Raw genomic sequence first — 20,865 nt, forward strand, 5'->3', positions numbered from 1 at the left:
GACCTGGGAGCAAACTTTTACCCGGGGGGTTTGCAGCAGGCTAATTGAGACGTGGTTTCTATGAAGTAACCGTGTGGATTTTTTATCCCTAACCCCCTGTCGTAGGTAGACTTTGTCATAGATTTTGATTGGCTGTAGTTTACAAATGTGACCACATGTCAAGTCAAGTCAAGTCAAAAAACTTTATTTATCCCCAAGGGGCAATTAAGATAGATGTGAGAGGTGTTGATCAAAAACTAATGTGCACATCTACGGGGGCATCCCTGTGGAAAGCCAGAGATGACTAGCAGACAGAAAAGCACCTGAATTAACAGCTTTAACAGCTATCAGAGATTACAGAAGAGTACAAACACTGCTGTATAAGAACAAAAACTTTACTGCATTTACTTAGTGCGACTTTGAAAGATTGCATTCAAATAAAATAAAGTTTTCCATTTGCATAAGCCATGCCACACCTTTAACCTGCAGAGGCTGATTGTGTTTATGTGAAAGACAATTCAAGTCGAATATATTTGTATAGGACAAAAGACAATTCAGTGTGCTTCACAGACAGAGAAATAGAAAAACTATAAATATTATAGTCATGCTTTTCTTAGGGTATATGTGAACACGCGTTTTATTGGGATTCTGCTTACAGTGTGCATCAACAGGTGGATAAATCAGCTGGTTTAGGATGGTTATCTGAAGCAGCCAATCATCTGGCTCGCCTTCTTCCCTTTTACGATTTGGTGAGCGCGTGCAAGAATGCACGATTCAGCGTTTTTTCCCCTGAATAGACTAAATGAAAAGGTCCAGGTGAGAGCTGTGGATTCAAACACGGCACACAGCACGCGGTCAGAGTCCCCCCACAGTCTGTCCTTCACTCACACACTTTATAAAGGTCATTATAGTACTGATGGTGTTGTGATTATAGCCTGTTGTGACAGAGGCGGGTTTAGGATCGGGCCACGCGCTGATTGGACATGATGACCCCCCCTGTGGCACTGTGCTTCCGTTTAGTGCGTACGCGCAGGCGCAGCGACCCCTCTCTCTTCTGATTTTTATTTACTCCCGAAACCCAAGATGGCTCCTGTGAATGTCTCAGTCCCATAGCAAATCGAGGATGCGAGTAGCTGCCGAAAAAACAACTTTTCCCCGAGCGTCGCATCCCCTGGAGTTTAATCCGTATGCCGCGGAGGAGGCTCTAACGTCCGCGTAGGCACCGAACAGCCGTCGGAGCTCCGCGAAACCGCCTTCAATCCACCAATTTGGAGTAGTTTCGCGAAGTAGCTCTTCTCCTCGCTGTCGCTGTCTGTCCGGAGCGAGGTTCAGGCAGGCAGCTCATCCAAATGGCCGAACCGAGAAAAGTGCAGTTTGTCACCCTCTCGGCCTTCGCAGCTGGAGCCGCCGCGGAGTCCAGGAAACGGCGGCTGGAGGATGAGGCCGACTTCAACTTCGACAGAACCGGGGAGGTCGAGGCAGCGACCGGGGCAGGAGGTGCCGCCAGCAACGGTCGCCTCGTTAAAACCGGCGACAGGGACAAGGCTGCAGCCGAAAAGAGGGCGACCGTGAGGCTAAACCTGCCCCTGTCCGAGCCTGACGACCGCTCCTCCGCCGAGTTTAATTACGGGGAACTCATCCAGAACCTCCAGGTAGGATCCCCGAGTTTAAGCAGCATTACGAGGCCGGGGGAGAGAGAGTGGAGCCGGAGTTAATTTATCGCTCTTTCAAGTGTTTGTGTGGACTTGTGTTTGCTAAGTTAGCTGGAGAGGGGGGTGCACCTTGTGTTTCGGTGGCATAGCGTGGTTGAAACTGACCAGCACAAAAGACAGCAGCATTTCTTCTTCTTCCTTTTTAATCCAACACGTCCAACTTCTGCTGAGCTCTCACAGATTCTAGCTTTTTAAATCAGAGGGCTGGGAGACCTCCTCCCCCGCCTCTCTTCCACATGTAGAGAGGGATGAAGCTGGTCTTGTGCTGCTTTGCTACCTGTGTCCTTTCCACTCAGGCTTGCCCAGCAACAGCCCAGTCACACAGCCATTACAGCACTTGGAAATGCCACATGCAGTTTGGCCCTCTGGCAGCGGCTGATAGATAGATGAGAGAGCATTGCTGATGGAAGTACCAGGATGTAACATGGGAGTGAGGCAAATGTCAGCAGTGAGATCAAAGACAAGCTCGCCACATTGTCAATCTGTGCACATCTGGATCATCTGGTTTCTGCTTATAAACCAAAAGTTAATTAAATATTTCTTACTCGGGGCCAAACAGTAGTCCTGCCAGCACCGTGTTGGGAATATTTTGAGCATTTGTACCAGCACTCACTTGCAGCTGTTCACTTATTTAAGGCTGCTGTGATAATATGTTGATAAATTTCTGATTGGACAGAGAGTCACTGCAACTGTTTGACTTTGCCCCGGGGGTCCGATCGTTCCTGTTCACTGTTTTGTTGTTCAATTTTTGTTCCAGGCAAAGAATAATGCTCCAAGTTTGACTTCAGCCCGCAATCCCGATGACCCCTTCAATGATGAGGAGAGAGAGCGGCTCCAGGTTGAAGCCCTGGCTAAGAAGTTTGAAAATAAATATGTGAGTTGTTTGATTTATTTTTTTTAATTCCATGTTTGTAGTAGGATTTTTCAATGAGGATCACATTTCACAGCTGAAAAGTAAATCTTTAAATTAGTGGTGGTTTCTAAATAATCTTAAAGGGCCCCATTATACTGTGTCTGCTCTTACAGTCAGGAACACTGATATTAAATGTGGACAGGTTTCATAAAATCATGTGTCTGTAAACTAATGTGGTCACCTTAGCCACACAACTCTGTGGGGACAGAAGCTCCACCCACCTGAGGTTCAAACCTTTTGTTTGTCAATGACAGCCAATCAGAAGAAAGCTGAGTTAAAGCAGCAGTTCTTGAACAATGGGCTGTATAGCTGGTAACCAAGTGACAAATATGAAGTGAATGATTGTGATTATTATTTATTTATTCATTTATTAAGAAAAACCAAAGAGCTTGCTGATCCTACTCCACTGACCTTTAATTTAACAAAAATTCTTGGATTTTTATTTAATATTACTGATTAATAAAAATTGTGGTGTGGAGCACAAACTGTCTGGCTGCTGAATGTCAGAATATGTTTGAGAACCACTGGGTTAAAGGAAGTGGGAAGGATAAGCAAAGATTATTTTGAACTGCGAATCATGCTAAGCTACTCTACACTCCAGCACTAAAAATATGGATCTGAAATTTAGTTTTCTGGAACTCAAAGCTTGTTCGAGCCACTGAAAAAAACGTTTAACATATATAAATCAAAATTTCAGGTTGTTACCTAAAATGTCCAGTTGGGTTTTCTAAACTTAGAAGAAATTAATGACATTTTGAATTGCAGAGTTGAAGTTTTGGGGTAATAACATTACATTTATGACTTATGGATAGCAAAGTGTTCTTTCAGTAGTGTAAATAAGTTTTCATGCATAAGTCCACTTTAATAATGTTTTTCTTGCTCTGTAGCTCAACGGCTCACGCACAGATATGTGCGTGCCAATAAGCTGATGGTCACTAATTTTTATTAGTTAAACATATTAGTGTTAGTTTTAATAACTTATGGTTTTTAAGTTTAAGTTAGGCTACACTTATTTCCAAAAGTTTTATGGGATGCTTGGTATTTCCAGACTCTTGATTTGTAATGAAAAAACTGTCAAACCTCGAGTGAATTATTGCTTCTTTCTAAGGTTTCAGCACTACAGGGTCTTTGTGGCAGATATTTCATATTTAAGCAATAAACTGTACAGAAATAATTCATGCTTATTACTGTTTGTGCCATATATCTTTAAGTTAAAAGACAAATTACCCGTTGATTTTTTTTTTTTTTTAAATTTTTAAAATAATTAGGTGAAGTGATTTATCCATCAGACTGGATTTGTTTCTGTGGGGGTCAAAGTGTGTTTGTTTGCACTCATCAGAGCGCCAAACGCCCCCAAAACAAAAGTATTACAAATATTTCCTCAGTTCTCACTGTGCTAATGTTTTAGGGTTTCGGGTTATGTGAGGATTACAGAAAAGAAAACTGTTTTGTTCTGCTTGTAAATGAAAATTAAATTATATGAAAAACGTTTTAGGGGAACGTGGGGAAGAAGAAGAGGAAGGATCGAATGCAAGATCTGATCGATATTGGGTTTGGCTACGATGAGACAGACCCCTTTATAGACAACTCTGAGGCTGTGAGTATTCCTTTCTTCATGAATAACGAGGTGTTTTTTTCCTCTCGTGTGTCTGTTTTCTAAGACTTTCATGTAGTGGAGTGTCTGAGTTTGTCTCTATAATAATGTGGCATGCTGATCTCCTTGCTCCCTTATTATCTGCTGATTTATTTGATGTCCTCGTTACGCTCCTGAACTGCTGTTGTTTGGTCTCGATGTGTGGAGGTAGACATTATCCCTCTGTGTTTAAATATTTATTTCCTGCCTTGATGTTTCCAAACTGTACGTTCAGTGGCACTTCTAAAGATAGACAGTTGTCCTTTATTAAACCAACCTGAGACTGCAGTCTAAAACAGTCCTCATGACTCATGAAGACGTCCGTGCTCCTTGTGTCCAAACAGGAATACGTTGTTGTTGTCGTCGTCGTTGTCTCAGTGTTTATTACTCAGTATTCTGAGGATGTCACTCTCTGTCTGGCTGTAATAGCTAGAATTATGCTCTTTTATGGATTCCCTGCCATTATATGATATTTGTCTTGGTGTTTTTAAATAGCTATCCTCTCTGCTCACAAATTGGCTGCACACTGTTTGACCCTTTATTTTTTTCCCCCCTTTTTGTTTTGATATGTGCCATGATGGGAAAATTGTTTTCATCTGTGGCCCGGAGGGGATTTGGATTCTTTTACTGATTCATTTATTTCTGGCTCACAGTTAACACCCTCAGTTTCACTGACCAGCAGCTGCTTGGTGACACATTACCAGTTACTCAAAATGTTTTTAAAGCTGCAGACAGCTGCGGTGCAAGTGGAGTTATTCTTTACCAGAGTCGTGTAAATTCACACTGCAGCTTGTCTTCCTTTGTTAATGTTTTCCTCAGTATGACGAGCTGGTGCCCGCCTCGCTCACCACAAAGCTGGGGGGATTTTACATCAACACTGGCACGCTGCAGTTCAGAGCGGCCTCTGAATCCGAGGGAGAGGAGGACAAGGTGAGACTACCTGAGCATATTTCAATATTTCGGTGTTTCAGAGTCTTCAGGTCTGCAGAAACTTAACTAACAGACATTTATTTAAAAATGCGTGTTTGTTTATTTTGATAATTTGAGTCAGTTAAATGGAATTCAACTCCAAAGGGTGATAAACTAAGACCTTCAGTGGTTCTTAATTTAAAGATAAGAAAGCCAGCACAATAAATACATCCTCACCATTAAAATCCAGATGCTACAATAAACTGTTAAATAAATACCAAAACCTAAAAGAGAAAGACTAACTTTACGCCTCAAAGTCTGCTGGATCACCCCGCTAGGCAAACTTTATGTCTGTAGCATGTTTTGTGCAGTTCAGAGTGCTTTACTGCTGACTGACAGGTTGATAGCAAAACAAGAAAAATGTTCAGATAATCAATTGAAATAAAATCAAAACATGAAGCATCAAAGAAAGAAACTCAGTTGTAACATAGAGTTAGGTCCACAACCTGCTGGACAGTCTTTGTAGTTTTGCCTCTGTGCACCACCACAATGGATTTTAAACCAAACAATCAGGATGTAACTGAAGTTTGATTCAAGAGGATTAACACAAATTTAGCATTTACTGTCAAGGATCAACAGACATTTTTTTTTTTTTTTAGTGTTTCTGAACAAACTAACATCCATGGAGATCACCAAATGCCGTTTCGTCTCTTGAGATGCTCTGCTATGCCTTTCCTGCAGTCCCCTTCACTTACTGCTGTTTATGGGTCGTTCTGCATTCAGTTTTGTATTTCATAATTCTTTTTTTCAGACGTGTGCAGACAGTGCAGAGACTTTCCTTTCGAAGTCAAAACTGTTCTTCCTGTATCTTCTGTTCATGAAGGTGTCTCTTGATTGTAGATCTTAGCAGTGATTCAAGCACCAGCTTGAAAGTTTTTCTTGACTTTGGTTAGAAGTTGCGAAGTTGTTTTTCTTGATTATGGAAATAATTCTGTGGCCTTTCAGGACTTCTGGTGTTGCTGGGCTGGTTAGTGCACTCATCCTTTGTACTGTATTGTAGGTTGGCTTCTCTTAAATTTTTATTTTATTTTATTTTTTAAACCAGTCTGACAGGTTTATTTTGTTTTTTCCGCCTAATGATGGCTTCTCTTACTTATACTCACATCTCTTGAAGTGAAAAGTTATAAAATGCAAATTCAGCACTTTGAATCAACTCCAGATATGACGCATGGTTCATTTGTCATAAAATAACAAAGGAACTCACCTGGCCATAAAGCTGCCTGTCACTCATTGTCTTATAATATAATATAATATAATATAATATAATAATAATGATAATATGGGGGATTGTGTATAAACAAAAAAAAAATTGCTAATTCCTAAACACCTAAACATGTTTCAGCTTCAATTAAAGCTGAAAGTCTGCGCTTAAGTCACATTCTGATTGGCTGATTTAAAATCTGTACCGTAGCCGATTAATACGGACAAAGACACGAGTCTCATGTTATCAGGACGGCAACAAAATGCATGACGTAACTCAAGAGTGACGGAAAAATGCAAATGTACTACAGCATACCAAGATGTCAGTCACCATAACAAACACGGCGGGCAGGCGGCAGGGCAGAGGAAATGAAACGTCAGCTTTGTCTGGTTCCCAGGTTGTTCTTGCCATGAAATTTAAAGGGTAAACAAACATACCTGGTTTGCGTCAGCATGTTGGTGTGATGATGTTAGCATGTAGCTTTTAATGGTTTTTTTTATTTTTTTTATTTCTGAAATACAAAACAAATCTGCCTGTACCAAGTTTAATGACCCAGGGCGACTGCAAGGTGCTCAAACTTTGAGTTAAATCCCGTTAACTGAACTCTACTTATCAGACCATGTGACGCTGCAGTCCTAACATCCAGCAAGAGCCCGATTTTCATCAGGGTTAGCAAGATACGGTGTTGACAGCATCACTCAACACATCAATAAGAGCATGCTGATCCGCACGGAGCGCTGCTCACACCGAATTCATTATCAGTCATTGTCTGCTGTTTATCTGAATTAATGAGCGTATGTTGTTGTGGCTTTTTCAGAAGCTGAATGACAACAGCGAGCAGGTGATTAAAAGGAGGAAGAAGAAAGAAGGAAACACTCTGGAGGAGAAGAGCACGAAGAAGAATAAAGTACCCAAACAGGGGTGAGAACCGTGGCTGTGTAATATTACTCCCCTGTCCGTTTGTGTCGGGGCTTGTGTGGTTTTTATTATTAAGCTCAATGAGAGGCTTATGAGTAGCTGAGCAAGCCAAAACTCCTGGATTGGAGGACATCGCTTTGTATGCAGCTCTCAGAAAATATTCCTAATCAGGTGATTTATTCTGAAGACGTGTCTCTTCCTGCATATATGGACAGGCTGTTTCTCCTGACCTTTTTAGACACCCAGTGATTTGTGGGCCACCACAAATATGCGATGAGGCATCTGTGTGCTCTTTACCCCTCTAACAACCCGCCACCCTGTGTGACATTACACCCCTCTGCTTTTCCGTGGACCCTCTCGTACGTCTATCACGAGGCAGGGGTGCTTACTGAGACTTGCTCGCAGCTGCTGCGAAAAGCAAGCCATCTTCTAGGAAATGCTCCATTATCTACGCTCGTATATGTCGAATACTCCAACACCCCTCCATCCTGAATACTATGTCTAAAAATAGCCGCAGCTATTGCCATTGTGCCATTGCTAAATGGATGATGTTATATATGGGAGTGTATGTGTGTCAGACCTTTGAGAGCAGACTGCAGGTTAATCCCACTGAATCCCCACACTTTTGCCTCATATCTGTCTTTGTCAGCACGTGTCGATGCCTCAGTTTGTCTGTGAAAAGATCGTTATTGGTTCCTTGTCCTACGTGGGCCGGTGAGTTTGTTAAAATTTTTCAAAATGGAGTGGACTCGCCTGGTTTCAGACCTCAAAACAGCCGCCCACATTTCAGATTTGCTTAAGCATTCAGATGGGTTTACTGCAACCCCTTTATGGTTGTTTGCAGCAGCTGGAGAAGCAGTTGGCTAATCAGAGCTTAGAAGGTGGGATTAAGAGCACGGGCATCATCTTCCTGCAAAGCTACATTAATGAAAACTAGTGACAAGAAAATGGCTGTAATATAGCAAGTAAGTTTAATTTAAAATGACTTTTGTGCGACTTTCATGACCTTTTGTTAAAGCAGCGTAAAGGTGAGAAAGATTTGAGAATAAGGAATTGGGCTTTGAAAAGTTTTTTTTTGACTGTCTCTTTGAACTTGTAGGTGTTTTCTGTGAATGTTGGAACTTTTGAATTAAAGTGTTATTGATTAACTTTGTCGCTGATATGTCTGTGAATGTAAGTCAGCCAGATGAGGCTGTATTCAAGGTTTGAGAAACCTGAGCAAGCTGCCTTTGTCACTGCAAATGACACCAGCATGGATATTTTATCGAGTTTTCTGATTTTGATAGAGTTCTTTGAGTTCTTCTTTATATGTCTTGGATACAAATGTGGATGTAATCCAGTGGCTCTCAAATGGTGATGTGGGGCACAGAGTCACGGCAGAGGGAGCATAGACAATCAGGGGGAAATGGAGTGAAACTGGTCAATGATTCATCAAGAAGAAAAAAGATGAAGTCGCTGACCTTCACTTCAATAAATTCAGCTTGGGTCCATCTTTATTTTTAATGATTGACTGAAAATTGTAGGTGTGACCTGTTTGGGCTCTCAATGAAAGAAAATTTTAAGAAGCACTGCAGTCATCATGTTTTCGTTTCCCTCACAGAGTCACACCTCTCAGCCTCCACCGACCGGAGAAGAAGAAGAGAAAGAAGCTGATAAAGGACTCTCTGTACTTAGCGACCATGCTCCGCCGCTTCACCCGCGAGAAGGAAGAGATGAGGAAAAGAAACCCCAACATGGCTCACTCTGGCCTGGCAGGAAGTGTGGCTAACAAGCCCCACTCTGGCAATACAACGAACCACCTGTTATCTTCTAACTCCACCCACATGCAGGACAACACAGCCGCCAACGACCTCTCACTGGCAGACCTCACCTCGGACCCCGCTGTGATGTCACTGCTGGGCTCAGCCAACGAGAAGGAGCTACAGGACCTCCTGGGCGACCTGGACTTCAGCTTGTTGGACACCGACCAGCAGCACGCCATGGCAACTGCCAGAGAGAATGGCATACTGGGAGTCGGTGTGCCAACTCATAAAGCGGTAGGAGGAGGTGGCCAAGGGCGTGGCCCGGGGTCCTCCAGCAGACTGTTTTCGCCGCCTCCGCTTCCCAATGGACTGCCTGCTCCTCTTATTAAACGCATCGAGGACCTGCGGGTGGTGAGTCAGCTGTAGGCTGTTAGTGGGCGACTGCAATTACCTGTGAAACCTCTTCACTGAAGTTAAACACAAATGCCATTCAGCTGAGGAAGTGGCAGAGGATGTTTATTGTTTCTGTTTAGTCCGGAGAGAAAAGTCTCTAAAGCGTTGGAGAAATGTGGCTCAACGCTGAGCCCTGAGGGGGTTTTATGTAACTAAAACAGCAGCAGGCCTCTCACCACTACCTCTTCAACATATACTTATGTTCTCAGTGCTCTTATATCTGAGAGCCTCCCATCTTTTTATAGATGTTGGTAAACATGTAAGGAGAGGTAGGAAAACAATGGCGAGGATTGATGGATACAGAGGTGGAGAAGAGCAGACTGAGCCAGAGCGGAGAAATAAAAATAGTGGTAAAATATATATGTTTTTGTTGTTGATTCAAAGATAACATGAGGGGAAAATCCTGATTTGGGACTATTTTCTTATAAACACTTATAAACATAGCCAAAGATTCAAATAATGAGATCAGTATGTCCAAGTAATCCCTGTAACACTGCTCCAAACACTGTTTTCAACATTTTTTTCTGCTCTTGGCTCTTTATGATGTCAGAAAGAGCAGATATCCCTGATATGGCACACAAGCTTCACTTGCCTGCTATTTAGACCTGTTTGTGAGGGGCAGCCAATCAGAAGAAAGTTTGCTTAAGGAGCAAGCCACCCAGTGTAAAGCTGCTGTAGTGAAGTCAGTTCTTGCCGATGGTTGCCCCTCGCGGAGCCCAGTGCTGCTGGAGGCTTCTTCCTGTTAAAAGGGAGTTTTTCCTTCCTACTGTCTTTCATTGTGGCTCATCTGATTGCCTGTTTTCTCTGTATTATTAATATGCAGCACCTTGCTGTTGTGATTTGGTGCTTAATAATTAAAACTGAATTGAGTCAACAATTAAAAAAAATATGGTGACTTTGGTACAGTAAGGTTCCTATTGACTTCAGGTCACGGACAGGTTTGGTGTTCGGCGCTGTAAGAACCCACATATTTTATTTTTCCTTTGCTGGTGGCCACACGGGCTTGCAGAGAAGTAACAGACTATGAGCATTATTAGTGTAGACTGCAGCTGAATCTGGTGTCATAACTAATAATGGAAAGTAAGAAGCAGGGCAGTGGAGGGGTTTTCTGCGATAACATCACAGCAAGAGTGAGTTTTTTTTTTTTTGTTTTTTTTTTTAATTGATCGAGTAAATTGTACGCTTTCTAAACACAAGGAGTACAGGCCAAAAATTACACCAAATCATGTTGTTTGTTTGGAAGTGTAACTCTTCTTCATGTTGTTCTTTTAGTTGTTTGGTCTGTGCTAAAGTTACACCGACACTTTTCAGCTGAGCTCAAATTCCACTTTAACCGTAATTGCTTACAGGTTTATTGTTATATTTAGAGTCATGTATAGCTCTGTGGAGGTAGAAGAGTGTTTGCACACTGCAGCGTTGTATATGTATTTACAGCGTATGGTACAGTGCTCTATGCTGACTCAACCTTTCTCCCACAGGCTTCGCGGCAGTTTGATCAGGAGGGCAGGAAGAAATTTTTCACCCTGGACATGAATAACATTCTCCTGGAGTGAGTAGGACAGCTTTTAAATCACCGTCAGCCAAATCCCAGCACACTCTTCTCCATTTCCCTCTTTCTTTTTTTTTTTTTTTTTGGAAGCAGATTTCCCTCGTCACCTCTGCTGCTGCCGTCTTTAAGTGTTTTGTTTTCTCTCCGTCTCTCATTTTCTTCAGTAATGACATGCTTCTCATTTCAATCACCCTGCTTTCATTCCTTTGGCACTTCCGTCTTTTCTCTTGTCTCGTCTCTTTTGTTTCTTTTTACTGCTTTTCTGACAATCTGGACTTTCTCTCCCTCCTCTCAGTATTGAGCTGCAGGTCCAAGAGCAGCCTCCCGAGGTGCGCTCAGAAATCTACTCCCACATGGAGGCGTTTGTGCCGTGCAACAAAGAGGCGCTCCTCAAACGCCTGAAGAAGCTCAGCCTCAACATCCAGGTGAGTTAAAGCTTTACTGTGGAGGAGAGGAAGCTGTGAATCCTCACATATTACACTGATCTAAAAAGTGATTGAGTGCAGGGGGAAGGGGGAGTGTCCTTCTGCAGCCTTTATTATTGCTCTGTGGCCACTAAAAGATTCAGGAGGGGCTTTGAAAATCTCACCACTCAGCGTGGCTCAAATCTGGCCTTCTTTAACACATCCTGCAGGTCAGTGTGTGATTTTGGGTGGGTGTCCAGTTTTTGTCTTTTCTTTACCTGAAAGTCAAAAATTGCCCCTAAAACAGACGACCCATAAAGAGTGCAATGATCAAAAATTACTGTTAGATATTTAGTGTAGAGCCATAAAGCAAAGAAAAAAAGGACCGGATTGGTCAAAGATGACACGGTTTTGACCTTTTTTATTTATTTTTTAACATGCTTTTTTTTTCATGCTCCCTTTCTGAGCTTTTAGCTTTTTCTTTCACAGCCAACACATCAGGGAGATGCTGAAATTTAACTCCATTTGTTTCTTTTGAGCTCCTACCCATCGCCAGAACTCACCCCCTTGTTCGTCCCTGTCACGTTTGCCTTTTTCACGCAGCGGTTAATCCCTAGCTGTATTCGGTGCTTCCGTTAATAACATGCAGGGATCTCAGCGTGGGCAGACTAGCGCAGAGAGGTTTGCAGCTGAAAACAGGCTTCCAAAGGTCTTCTTTGTCATGCACCATTAATGTTGGATTGTTGACAAAATAAATCTACATACCCCGAACCTCTGTCTTGCTCTTTAACTCTCCATCGTATTTTTTTATTATCCTCCTTTCCTGTCTTTTTTTTTTTTTTTGTGTCTCCTAACTTTTTCATTTCTGAGTCTTCATTCACTTCTGCTGCCTTTATCTTTCCCCACTCCCCTCACTCCAACCTTAATTTCTTCCCTCCTCCTAATTTCTTTCTTTTCTCTACCTCTCATTCCCTTTGTCATTACATCTATTTCTGCTTTTTCTTTCAGGACGATCGACTGCGGACGCCACTTTTGAAGCTGAAGCTGGCGGTGTGCAGTGTGATGCCTGAGCAGATAGCGAAATATAACATGGAGTGCATGGCCAAGGTTGCAAAGTAAGTCAGTCCTGTTTGTTCCAGAAGGTGAGCAGTCCTCTGAAAGCAGTTTGAGGACAGCTGTTTTAAAAGAAGTGATATGTGAACTCTCCTGATAATCATTTTCCCATCCACCCATGTCATCGGAGGAGTTCCCGATGCCGTTTTCACACTGGCAGCATTTGTCTTCTATGCAAATCGTATGAAGATCAGAGTTAACGGTGCACAAAGTCCAGTCAGTGCAAAGCAGCTCTTTTTCCCTTGCTGTGTTCGTCAGTTAAGTTGAGATGGAGGGAGACTTACAATATCAAAACTATTAATAATAGCAGGGGAGAAACATCCATTTATTTACACTAATGTAAAAGAAGTCTTAAAATTGCTGCCTGTGGATACATACCCGAATACTGCTACCGTACAACATTCAAAGCATAAGACATATAAAAACTTGGATGGAAAATGCATAAAAGCATCTTGCTGACTTTAATTTCTTGAGGAAAAAATGGTTTATTCAAGCCGTTTATGTTCACTTTTATATCTCTGTGTTTTATTGCAGACAGCAGTCAGAGGAGGGCGATAAGAACGGCTCAGAGGAGGACGATGAGGAGAAACCTGGGAAGAGAATCGTGGGACCTCGGAAGAAGTTTGTCTGGGACGACAAGCTCAGGTAATGATCCGAGTTTGTCCTGCTGGAAGAGCCGGCCGGATGCTGTTCAGCGTCTTTGTGCTGCTGTGTGGAGTGATTTGTTTTCTCTTCGTCTCTTTTTGTTTTCATCTTCCCCTTTGTTCTCCACCGCTGGTGTTTAATCTAGTAAACCGAGCTCATACAGGCTGTAAACAATTTATGTCTGTTCAGAGCTTGCAGGATTAACACTTCACATCCTGGAGAAAGAGCTTTTACTTTTCACCATTCTCCAGTTTGTTTGTTTTTCCCCCACTTATATTTCACTAAAACCAAAGTTAAAATTTTATTCCTGCATGGTGAGGAATAACGAGGAAACCCACAGGTCAGAAATGGTGTCTGAATAAAACAGCTTATAAGTGCTCATTAATTTTCTCCATCGTAGTACAAAGACTTTTATTTATTTATTCATTTAATTCAAAATAAATGAGTACCTCTGCCTCTTTGAAGCATATCAGTGTGTGCTGTCATTTTGTGCTCGGAGACTGCAGCCTGTTTTTCACCTTAATATTGAGTGGGGTGTGTGTGTGTGTGTGTGTGTGTGTGTGTGTGTGTGTGTGTGTGTTTGTGCAGGAACCTGCTGTGCAGCTTAGTGCGAGTGAAGCTGAGCTGCTATGAGATGGAGAACCAGTGCTCTCTGTCTGTGGAGGACTACCTCAAGGCTTTCTTAGAGAATGAGGTCAAACCACTGTGGCCCAAGGGCTGGATGCAGACCAGGTCTGTGCTGCTTTTGTGTGTTCAGCTCGTTACAAGCAGGAGGCACTTATCCACAGAAAAGTGCAACGTATGCAAACTGTGTTTTAAATGTTGTCAAAGTACTATAAATTTGCTGCTGCCATGAGAGTAGTTAAGTCTATTTGACTTGTGTAAACCCTCAACAATAGTAATCCATCCACATTAGGAACCTTTGGAACTGACTGTATCCAACTTTAATGTGTTTTTTGTTTTTCTCTGTGATGTCGTTCTTAATGTCAGTGACCCTGATTTTTGGCTGACCTTGTTGTTTATTGCCTGTTTCTCAGGATCTTGTTCAAGGAGAGCCTTGTTGTTCACAATCACCTCACTGGAAACCTGTAAGTGTGTCCTTTGTTTCTCCCGTAACTCTGAGCATGTAGGAATTTTACTGGGACTGAGCGTCAATGTAAAATGTCAGCTGAAGAGGGTGAATAATTGCTGGTATTTTTCCACACAGAGTGAAGAGGAGAATGGTGCCTGGACCCAAGGCTAAACCCAAGGTGAGTGACAGCTAAGACTATTTACTGCAAAATATCAAAAAGAAAAGAAGTGTGTGTATTTTTTTTTATTTTTATTTTACAGCAGTTTTATGAATCGTTTCATTTGAGCCCACTGGCTGAAGTTCATTCGTGAATTAATACAACTGTAGCTGTGTCATATTTGTGTCTCTCTCAAAAAATAAGTGATTTGTAGGATTTATACAGCCAGGTGTAGTAACATTTATAGGGGGTGCAGTCAGGCCACGGGGCAAGGTTTCAGAAGGGTCTGACAGGTATGACACAGAATTATAAACCCACTGTTAAACTGCTTTAAAAAAAAAAAATGCTTCCTGACGTTTTTCACAGTAAAAGCTCAAATGTTAAGGAGGAGTTGTGTTGTGAAGTTTCTGAAGGAACCTTTGAGTTTCGTTCATGGTTTAAAAAGTGTTTTGTGCGTAAAATGTTGGAGCTGTACTTTATGAAGAGAAGCGGTTAGAAATAAGTTCTGGTTTCTTTGTGGAGCTTGGGTGATACTGACTGTGTTCTCCTGTTCTTTAGGAGGGCCTTTGGCTCCACAAACCATCGCTTGGCATGACCTCCACCCCATCTCAGCCCACCTCCACATCTGTTCTGACCTCCAACCGCCAGCCCCTCTCCTCCTCGGAGCCCATCTGTTTGTCAGACTCTCTGGATGAAGATCTGACCGTTCCCTCTCTGGACTCCATCTCCCACGCTCTGGCCCTCCTCAGCAATGCATCCAAGGGTCCCACAGACAGCCCTTTGTCTCCCCCACCGCTGCAAATACCAACCTCTTCTCCTCCACCCGTCGCCCCTCACTACCCCTCAGGCTCTCAGCTTTCTGCCTCGTTAGCACAGACAACGCAGCACCATTCCCTGTCTAAAGTGGAGAGTGCTCCGCTGACAGCTGCATCTGTTGTGAACTTGCCAACAACGCTACCAACCTCCTCTTCTACCTCCTCTTCCTCGTCCCTGGCTGTCTCCTCCCTTGCTCACGTGCAGGCAGCAGGCCTAGCGTTAGGCTCCAGGACTGCAGACGGTCACTACGGCCCGATCAAAGGATCTGGTGCCATGGGCCAAACCCAGACTCAGAGACATGTTACCATGGCGTCACCCAATCACCGGCCAAGCACAGTGATGGGGAAGATGCATCCGCACCCCTCCCCCTCTCCTCCAAAGCATCGGCCTCCTCCGACAGCTTCCCCTCTGCTGCCCCCCCATCAGAAAGGCTTTGCTAGCCCGGTGGGGATACTGGGAACGATGGGAGCAAGTCACGCACTGGCAAAGAGCAGCGCCAAATCCAGCAGCAATGGCAGCGCCGTCAACAGCAACGTCACACCTTCCTCCTCTCCTTCCCCTCAGTCCCGCTCCAACTCTACCTCCCACCATGGCTTGCAGTCCTTTTGCCCCCCGTCACCGGCCACCTCCTCACCCTCGCCAACCTCCCATACTGCACACTCCGCTCAAGGTAAATCCCACACACACCACCACCACCAGCCCAACTTCATCACACCCATGCAGGCCACCCTCACCAAGTCCTCGCACAGCAGCAACTCCTCTCCCATCATCAAGCTAACCCCTCGGCCTCCCGCCCCCACCCCGCCACCCTCATCCTCCCCCTCGCCATCATCCTCACCGTCAAATCCGCTTTCCCATCAGATAATCCCCACCCAACAGCAGCAACACCAGTTCTCTCCCAAAACCCCCAAAACTTTCCGGCCCCCCTTCAGTGTATCAGGTGGCGGGCAGGTGAAACAAACACAGGGCGGCTGCAGCTTCGCTGGAGCCCAGAAACCTCAGTCCACCACTAGCAACAGTAGCATCAACAACAACTCTAACAACAAGGGAGTGGTCTCGACAGTCTGCAGTCATCCGGACAAAAACCCCCAATCACCTTCAGCCTCAGCCAGTCACGGGCAGAGGCAGAGGGTGGTGGGTGGGGCCAGCCAGGGCTCAAAGGCTGGAAATGGTTGGGTGGCTTCAGGAACTTTGGCCACATCCTCCACAACGTCACACCTCTCACAGGTTAGTTTCCACCAACAGGAAGTCACTGTGAGAGTTAGTTTTGAATATATTTGTATATATTTTGTGTTTCTTTTGCAGGTATCGACTGCAGGCACTCCCCTCCTGGGCAACCCTTCTGCTTTGCCCCTGGGTTTTGGGATGTTGGGAGGTCTGGTGCCTGTCTCGCTACCCTTCCAGTTTCCGTCGTTGCTCAATTTCAGCCCTCCTGGAGCATCCGGGGCGGCTGGAATGGGCACAGCACCCAGCTCCAACTCAGGATACCCGTTAGCACAGAGCGACCTAATGGGTGAGTGGGCTCTTAATTAAAGGGCCTGCGTCTTTTATCACCAGCAGACAGACTTTACTGTGTGAGAGCAGCTTTTTAAAATAAAAGGCCTTTGATATCCTATATCAATAACACGTTAGACTTTAGGAAGTTATTTTGCCTTTTATTACAACTTGCAACTACGTTATACTAAGTGGAGGTTGCGGTAAAACACAAAAAATAAGATGGTACAGGATTTATACTGGCGGTTTCTGTTAAGCTTAAAATAAGTTACTCTGGTAACCTTTTCACAGATATAGGAATTTAACTAGTAACATCTTTAAAAGTATTTTAATACTTACTACTTACTGTAGCAGAATTGTTGTAGTTTTTGTTGATTTGATTATAGATTTTCTTGTTTCAGTTTAGTTTTTACCCCTCAGTCGTAAAAGGCTAATCTGATATTGTTGTGACACCACCAGGTGTGCGGTTGGGAGGGTGGACTCCCAAGTTTGTGAATGCAATAACTTGAGAATGAAGCGATGTAGGATTTTGAAAAACTTACCAAAGGTGCATCTGCTAAAAATATCAGATGAGTTTGAATTTCAGTGCAATAACTCAAGAAGCAAGTCACCTAGGACTTAAATGTTCAGTGCTAATTGTAGTCTGTTTAATTATTACTGTATGGAGAGCAGATGTCAGAGGCAAGATTTAGAAAAATCAGTACAGTTGTAACAATAAAGACGCATAACTCTTTGAATGGAGTTGACTCAGTCTTGTAGACATCCAGAATCTCAATAAACGCGTCCATGAACACCTCATTAGGTGAGCTATAATAACATTTTTACCAAACTAACAAGAACTAAAACTAAGGATATTCTATTTTTATTCTGAAATACTTATTTTTATTTTGGTTAATTAAAATGTTTTTCACATGTAGTTTTAGTTGACTACAATAACCTTGCTTTGTAAGAGACTAAATGGAACTCCTTAAATATTACTGGTTCACTGTGTATTTCTGAGCGCTTGTTCTGTAAACCAGCGGTGCCTCCCCTACCATGACCCTCTCTTTTAACAAACCAGTCTCCCTCCTTTGTTCTCACCATTCTTTTTTTTTTTTTTTTTGCACCCGTCTCTGTCGTTTCAGTCCTTTGTACTCGTTCGCCTCGCTGACAGCTTTGATCCTCGACTATCTTTTATTGCTGGTCTCACATTTTAACGGTGTCATCTTTTCCCAGTTCTCCCTGGTTGTTGCTGTCTTTCCTCTCATTTGTCCACCCTACCCTCCATCTCTCCTCAGATCTGTATAAGAGTCTCCAGTCAGGGTCACAGGCTGCCCTACCTCCTCACTTGCAGCTTGCTTTCTCAGGTAATCTGCATCCCTCCACCTCCTCTTCATCCTTCCTCTCCATCTGTCTGTGTCAGGCCGACTTGTCGCAGTCGGCTCAGCTGCTCTGTTACTTGTTAGTTCTCCAACTTTGTTTGCTGTAGTGTATCTGGTGTTCAGCATGCCTCTGGTTTGATCGTAGCATAGTAGAAACACGAAGATATGTCGTTTTTTGAGCAAAGTCTGTTTAAAAAAACTGGAACCTACTGGTTGACTTATGAACAATTAAACCTTTTTCATATTAGAAGTGTTTGATCCTCTTTAATCAAAAGTTTAATTCGTTTTATCTGGTGCTTTCACATATGGATGCAGTGATAAAAGGGTCGAACACTGATAGGTCAACGTTTACCCAGGTCAGCAGCAGTCATTTTTTATTTTTCAAAAAAAAAATTTCAAATAATTTAGCATGTGTTCTGTAAAAGCAGGAAAAACCAAGCATTCAGCTACTTGCACGCTTTAAATGATAAGCTGAGTTTAAGGTGGATGAATGAAAGGTCTTTTCCTACTAAGGTTGGTTGTTCCTGGGTCGTCCTCTATCATTTCCAAGTAAATCCACACTTTGGATTTCCTGTAACTCCTGTTAATTAATCACAGAGACCAGGCCTGTGTAGCTCGTCTCTGTCGCCACTTCCTGTGGACTTTGAGGGGGCAACTTCAGTTGTATTTGCCATCAGTTTTATGGTAAACTCAAAAGACAACACAAAATTATATAAATAACGTCAAGATGTCACCTTTCAGCCAGATTTTCATTTTAAACGTCATATTGACCCAAAATTTCCGAATTTGCCAGACGTCTGTGTACCTCAGTTTGCCAGAATTAAAGATGCTTGATAATTTACATTTTCAGTCAAAGAACCACCCACACACTCGGCCCTTCATGTTTCATAAGCCAATGTTTTTCGTCGTTCTGTTGCAGCCTGTTGCACCAGCTCAACTCAGGCTTTCTAGCGATTGTCTGTTCACATCTTTCTGGATCCTAAAGTGAAACAAAGTGCCTGAAACCAACATTCTTTTAAATAACCAGCAGGGGGTGACTCCAAGAAAAACTATCTGCAATTAAGTGTTTAGAACCTTTTGGGATTGCTTGTAGACGCACTGCTCTCGGTTTAACAGTGCACGTATGACAGAATATGAGAAACAGCGCATTAGGTGCCCTTCAGTGAACTGGTGCCACAGGCTGCTGGATCTGTTTCATCGTCCAGCTGCTTTAAAATTTGTGTCCTCTCCACGCAGATGCGAACCAAAGCCAGGGTGGAGACATGAAGAGGAAATCCCACTGAACAATAACAGCACAGGAGACAGACAGACATCACAGCCTCGCCTCCTGGCCACAACCACCAACAGACTCTTCGGCTTGATTGACTGACACGTGATGCGGTATGAAGGGGGGGGGGGGGGGGGGGGGGGGGTGTTGCTCCCTCGCCTCCTTTAAAAAAACAAACAAAAAAACAAAACAAAAAACAAACAAAAAAAGGACCTAAAAAAGTTTATCTTCGCTACGAGTGGCAATGATTTAATTTAACTGTATTTTCTAACAAACCGGGTATGAGAACAAGACGGCGTGAATGACGAGGACACTTGTTTTTGTTCTGCCTTTTTTTTTTTTCTCCTCTTTGTCAACATGTTTACATATGACTGACCTTGATCACTGTGGAATGAGTGTGAGCGAGGTGATGGTACAGATGAGAGTAGTAGTACACTACATAATATAATTTGTATTTAAGCTCATGTGGAATAACAGGACTCGTTGTTGCAGTACAGAAAAGGAAAAAAAAGAAGAAGAAACAGACTGACTAATGAACTTTTGTTTTTCTGTCTTTCGTGGGAATCGTCTGTAGAAGTTTATCGTCGGTCACCTCTGCTCCCACAAATGACTGTTAAGTAGTAGCTTAAATTAATATTGATAAATTATTTGTAATTTACACAGGGACAAAGGTGTGTGTGTGTGTGTGTGTGTCTGAGTGAGAGAGAGGAAGAGAGACTGTGTGATGTGGTTAATTTTAAATGTGTGTATGTACATAAGAAACACAATATACTGTTAATTTCTTTCCAGATTATTCTGTATGACTGGGTAAAGACGTGTATTCCCCTCTCACAATAACGAGCAAGCGTTAAGTGTGACGCCCCTCTCTTGCTCGGTGTGTTTTTGGTGCTGTTAACGATCACACTGGACCTTTTCTTGGAAAAAAAAAAAAAAAAGACTTAAATTGAAAAAGTTTTGGCCTCCTCTTGCGGACAGAGGAATTGCCTGTGAGAGAGGGGGAGAAACAAGATTGTAGTCTACTTGAACTTTTTTTTTTTTTTTTTTTTTAATGTTAAGATTTTTGATTTCCTTTATCTGCTTATTGACTCAAACCAACTTAATATAACAAGACGCCTTAGTTTGTATTGAAAAAAAAATATGAAAAAGATCTATGCAGGACTGTAAACGCTCAATGCAAAAGTGCAAGTCGTCGCTTGGCTTTCAACCTCTACTCAACTTTGTCAGTGCATTTCTGGAGTTTGAATGTTTGTAGATGCTCTTTATGTCACTTGAGACTCCTTATTTTTTTTCCCCAATGTGTGCGTTCAGACAGAAAGCGAAGCGAGTTTTAGGTGCGGGGCGATTATACACAAACGCAAAGACAGCATGCATTCACACAATCAGAAGAATGTGGGGAAAACGTGGAAGATGGTACACAAAACGAGTACCCAGTTCTGGGGCAAGCAGAGCCCCAGTGACTGTGACACT

At 43.0% G+C, this 20,865-nt stretch overlaps 1 protein-coding gene across 2 annotated transcripts; it reads left to right on the forward strand.

Annotated features, from left to right (window-relative positions):
• The first annotated feature begins 222 nt into the window (after positions 1-222).
• Positions 223-19,518, forward strand: ubn2a (ubinuclein 2a). Of its 2 annotated transcripts, XM_063476530.1 has the most exons (17): positions 223-1,631; positions 2,449-2,565; positions 4,100-4,201; positions 5,057-5,167; positions 7,225-7,328; positions 8,926-9,478; positions 10,999-11,069; positions 11,365-11,494; positions 12,482-12,588; positions 13,121-13,231; positions 13,820-13,963; positions 14,269-14,319; positions 14,439-14,481; positions 15,019-16,503; positions 16,582-16,789; positions 18,048-18,116; positions 19,368-19,518. In XM_063476530.1, the coding sequence occupies exons 1-17, from the start codon at positions 1,329-1,331 to the stop codon at positions 19,412-19,414; spliced, it is 3,756 nt and encodes a 1,251-aa protein (XP_063332600.1). In that variant the 5' UTR covers positions 223-1,328; the 3' UTR covers positions 19,415-19,518. The 2 variants fall into 2 exon arrangements, with proteins under 2 accessions (XP_063332600.1, XP_063332601.1); XM_063476531.1 differs by lacking the exon at positions 18,048-18,116.
• Positions 19,519-20,865: the final 1,347 nt, after the last annotated feature.

Source organism: Pelmatolapia mariae, linkage group LG6 (genome assembly GCF_036321145.2).
Source record: "Pelmatolapia mariae isolate MD_Pm_ZW linkage group LG6, Pm_UMD_F_2, whole genome shotgun sequence".
Classification (NCBI taxonomy): Eukaryota; Metazoa; Chordata; class Actinopteri; order Cichliformes; family Cichlidae; genus Pelmatolapia; species Pelmatolapia mariae.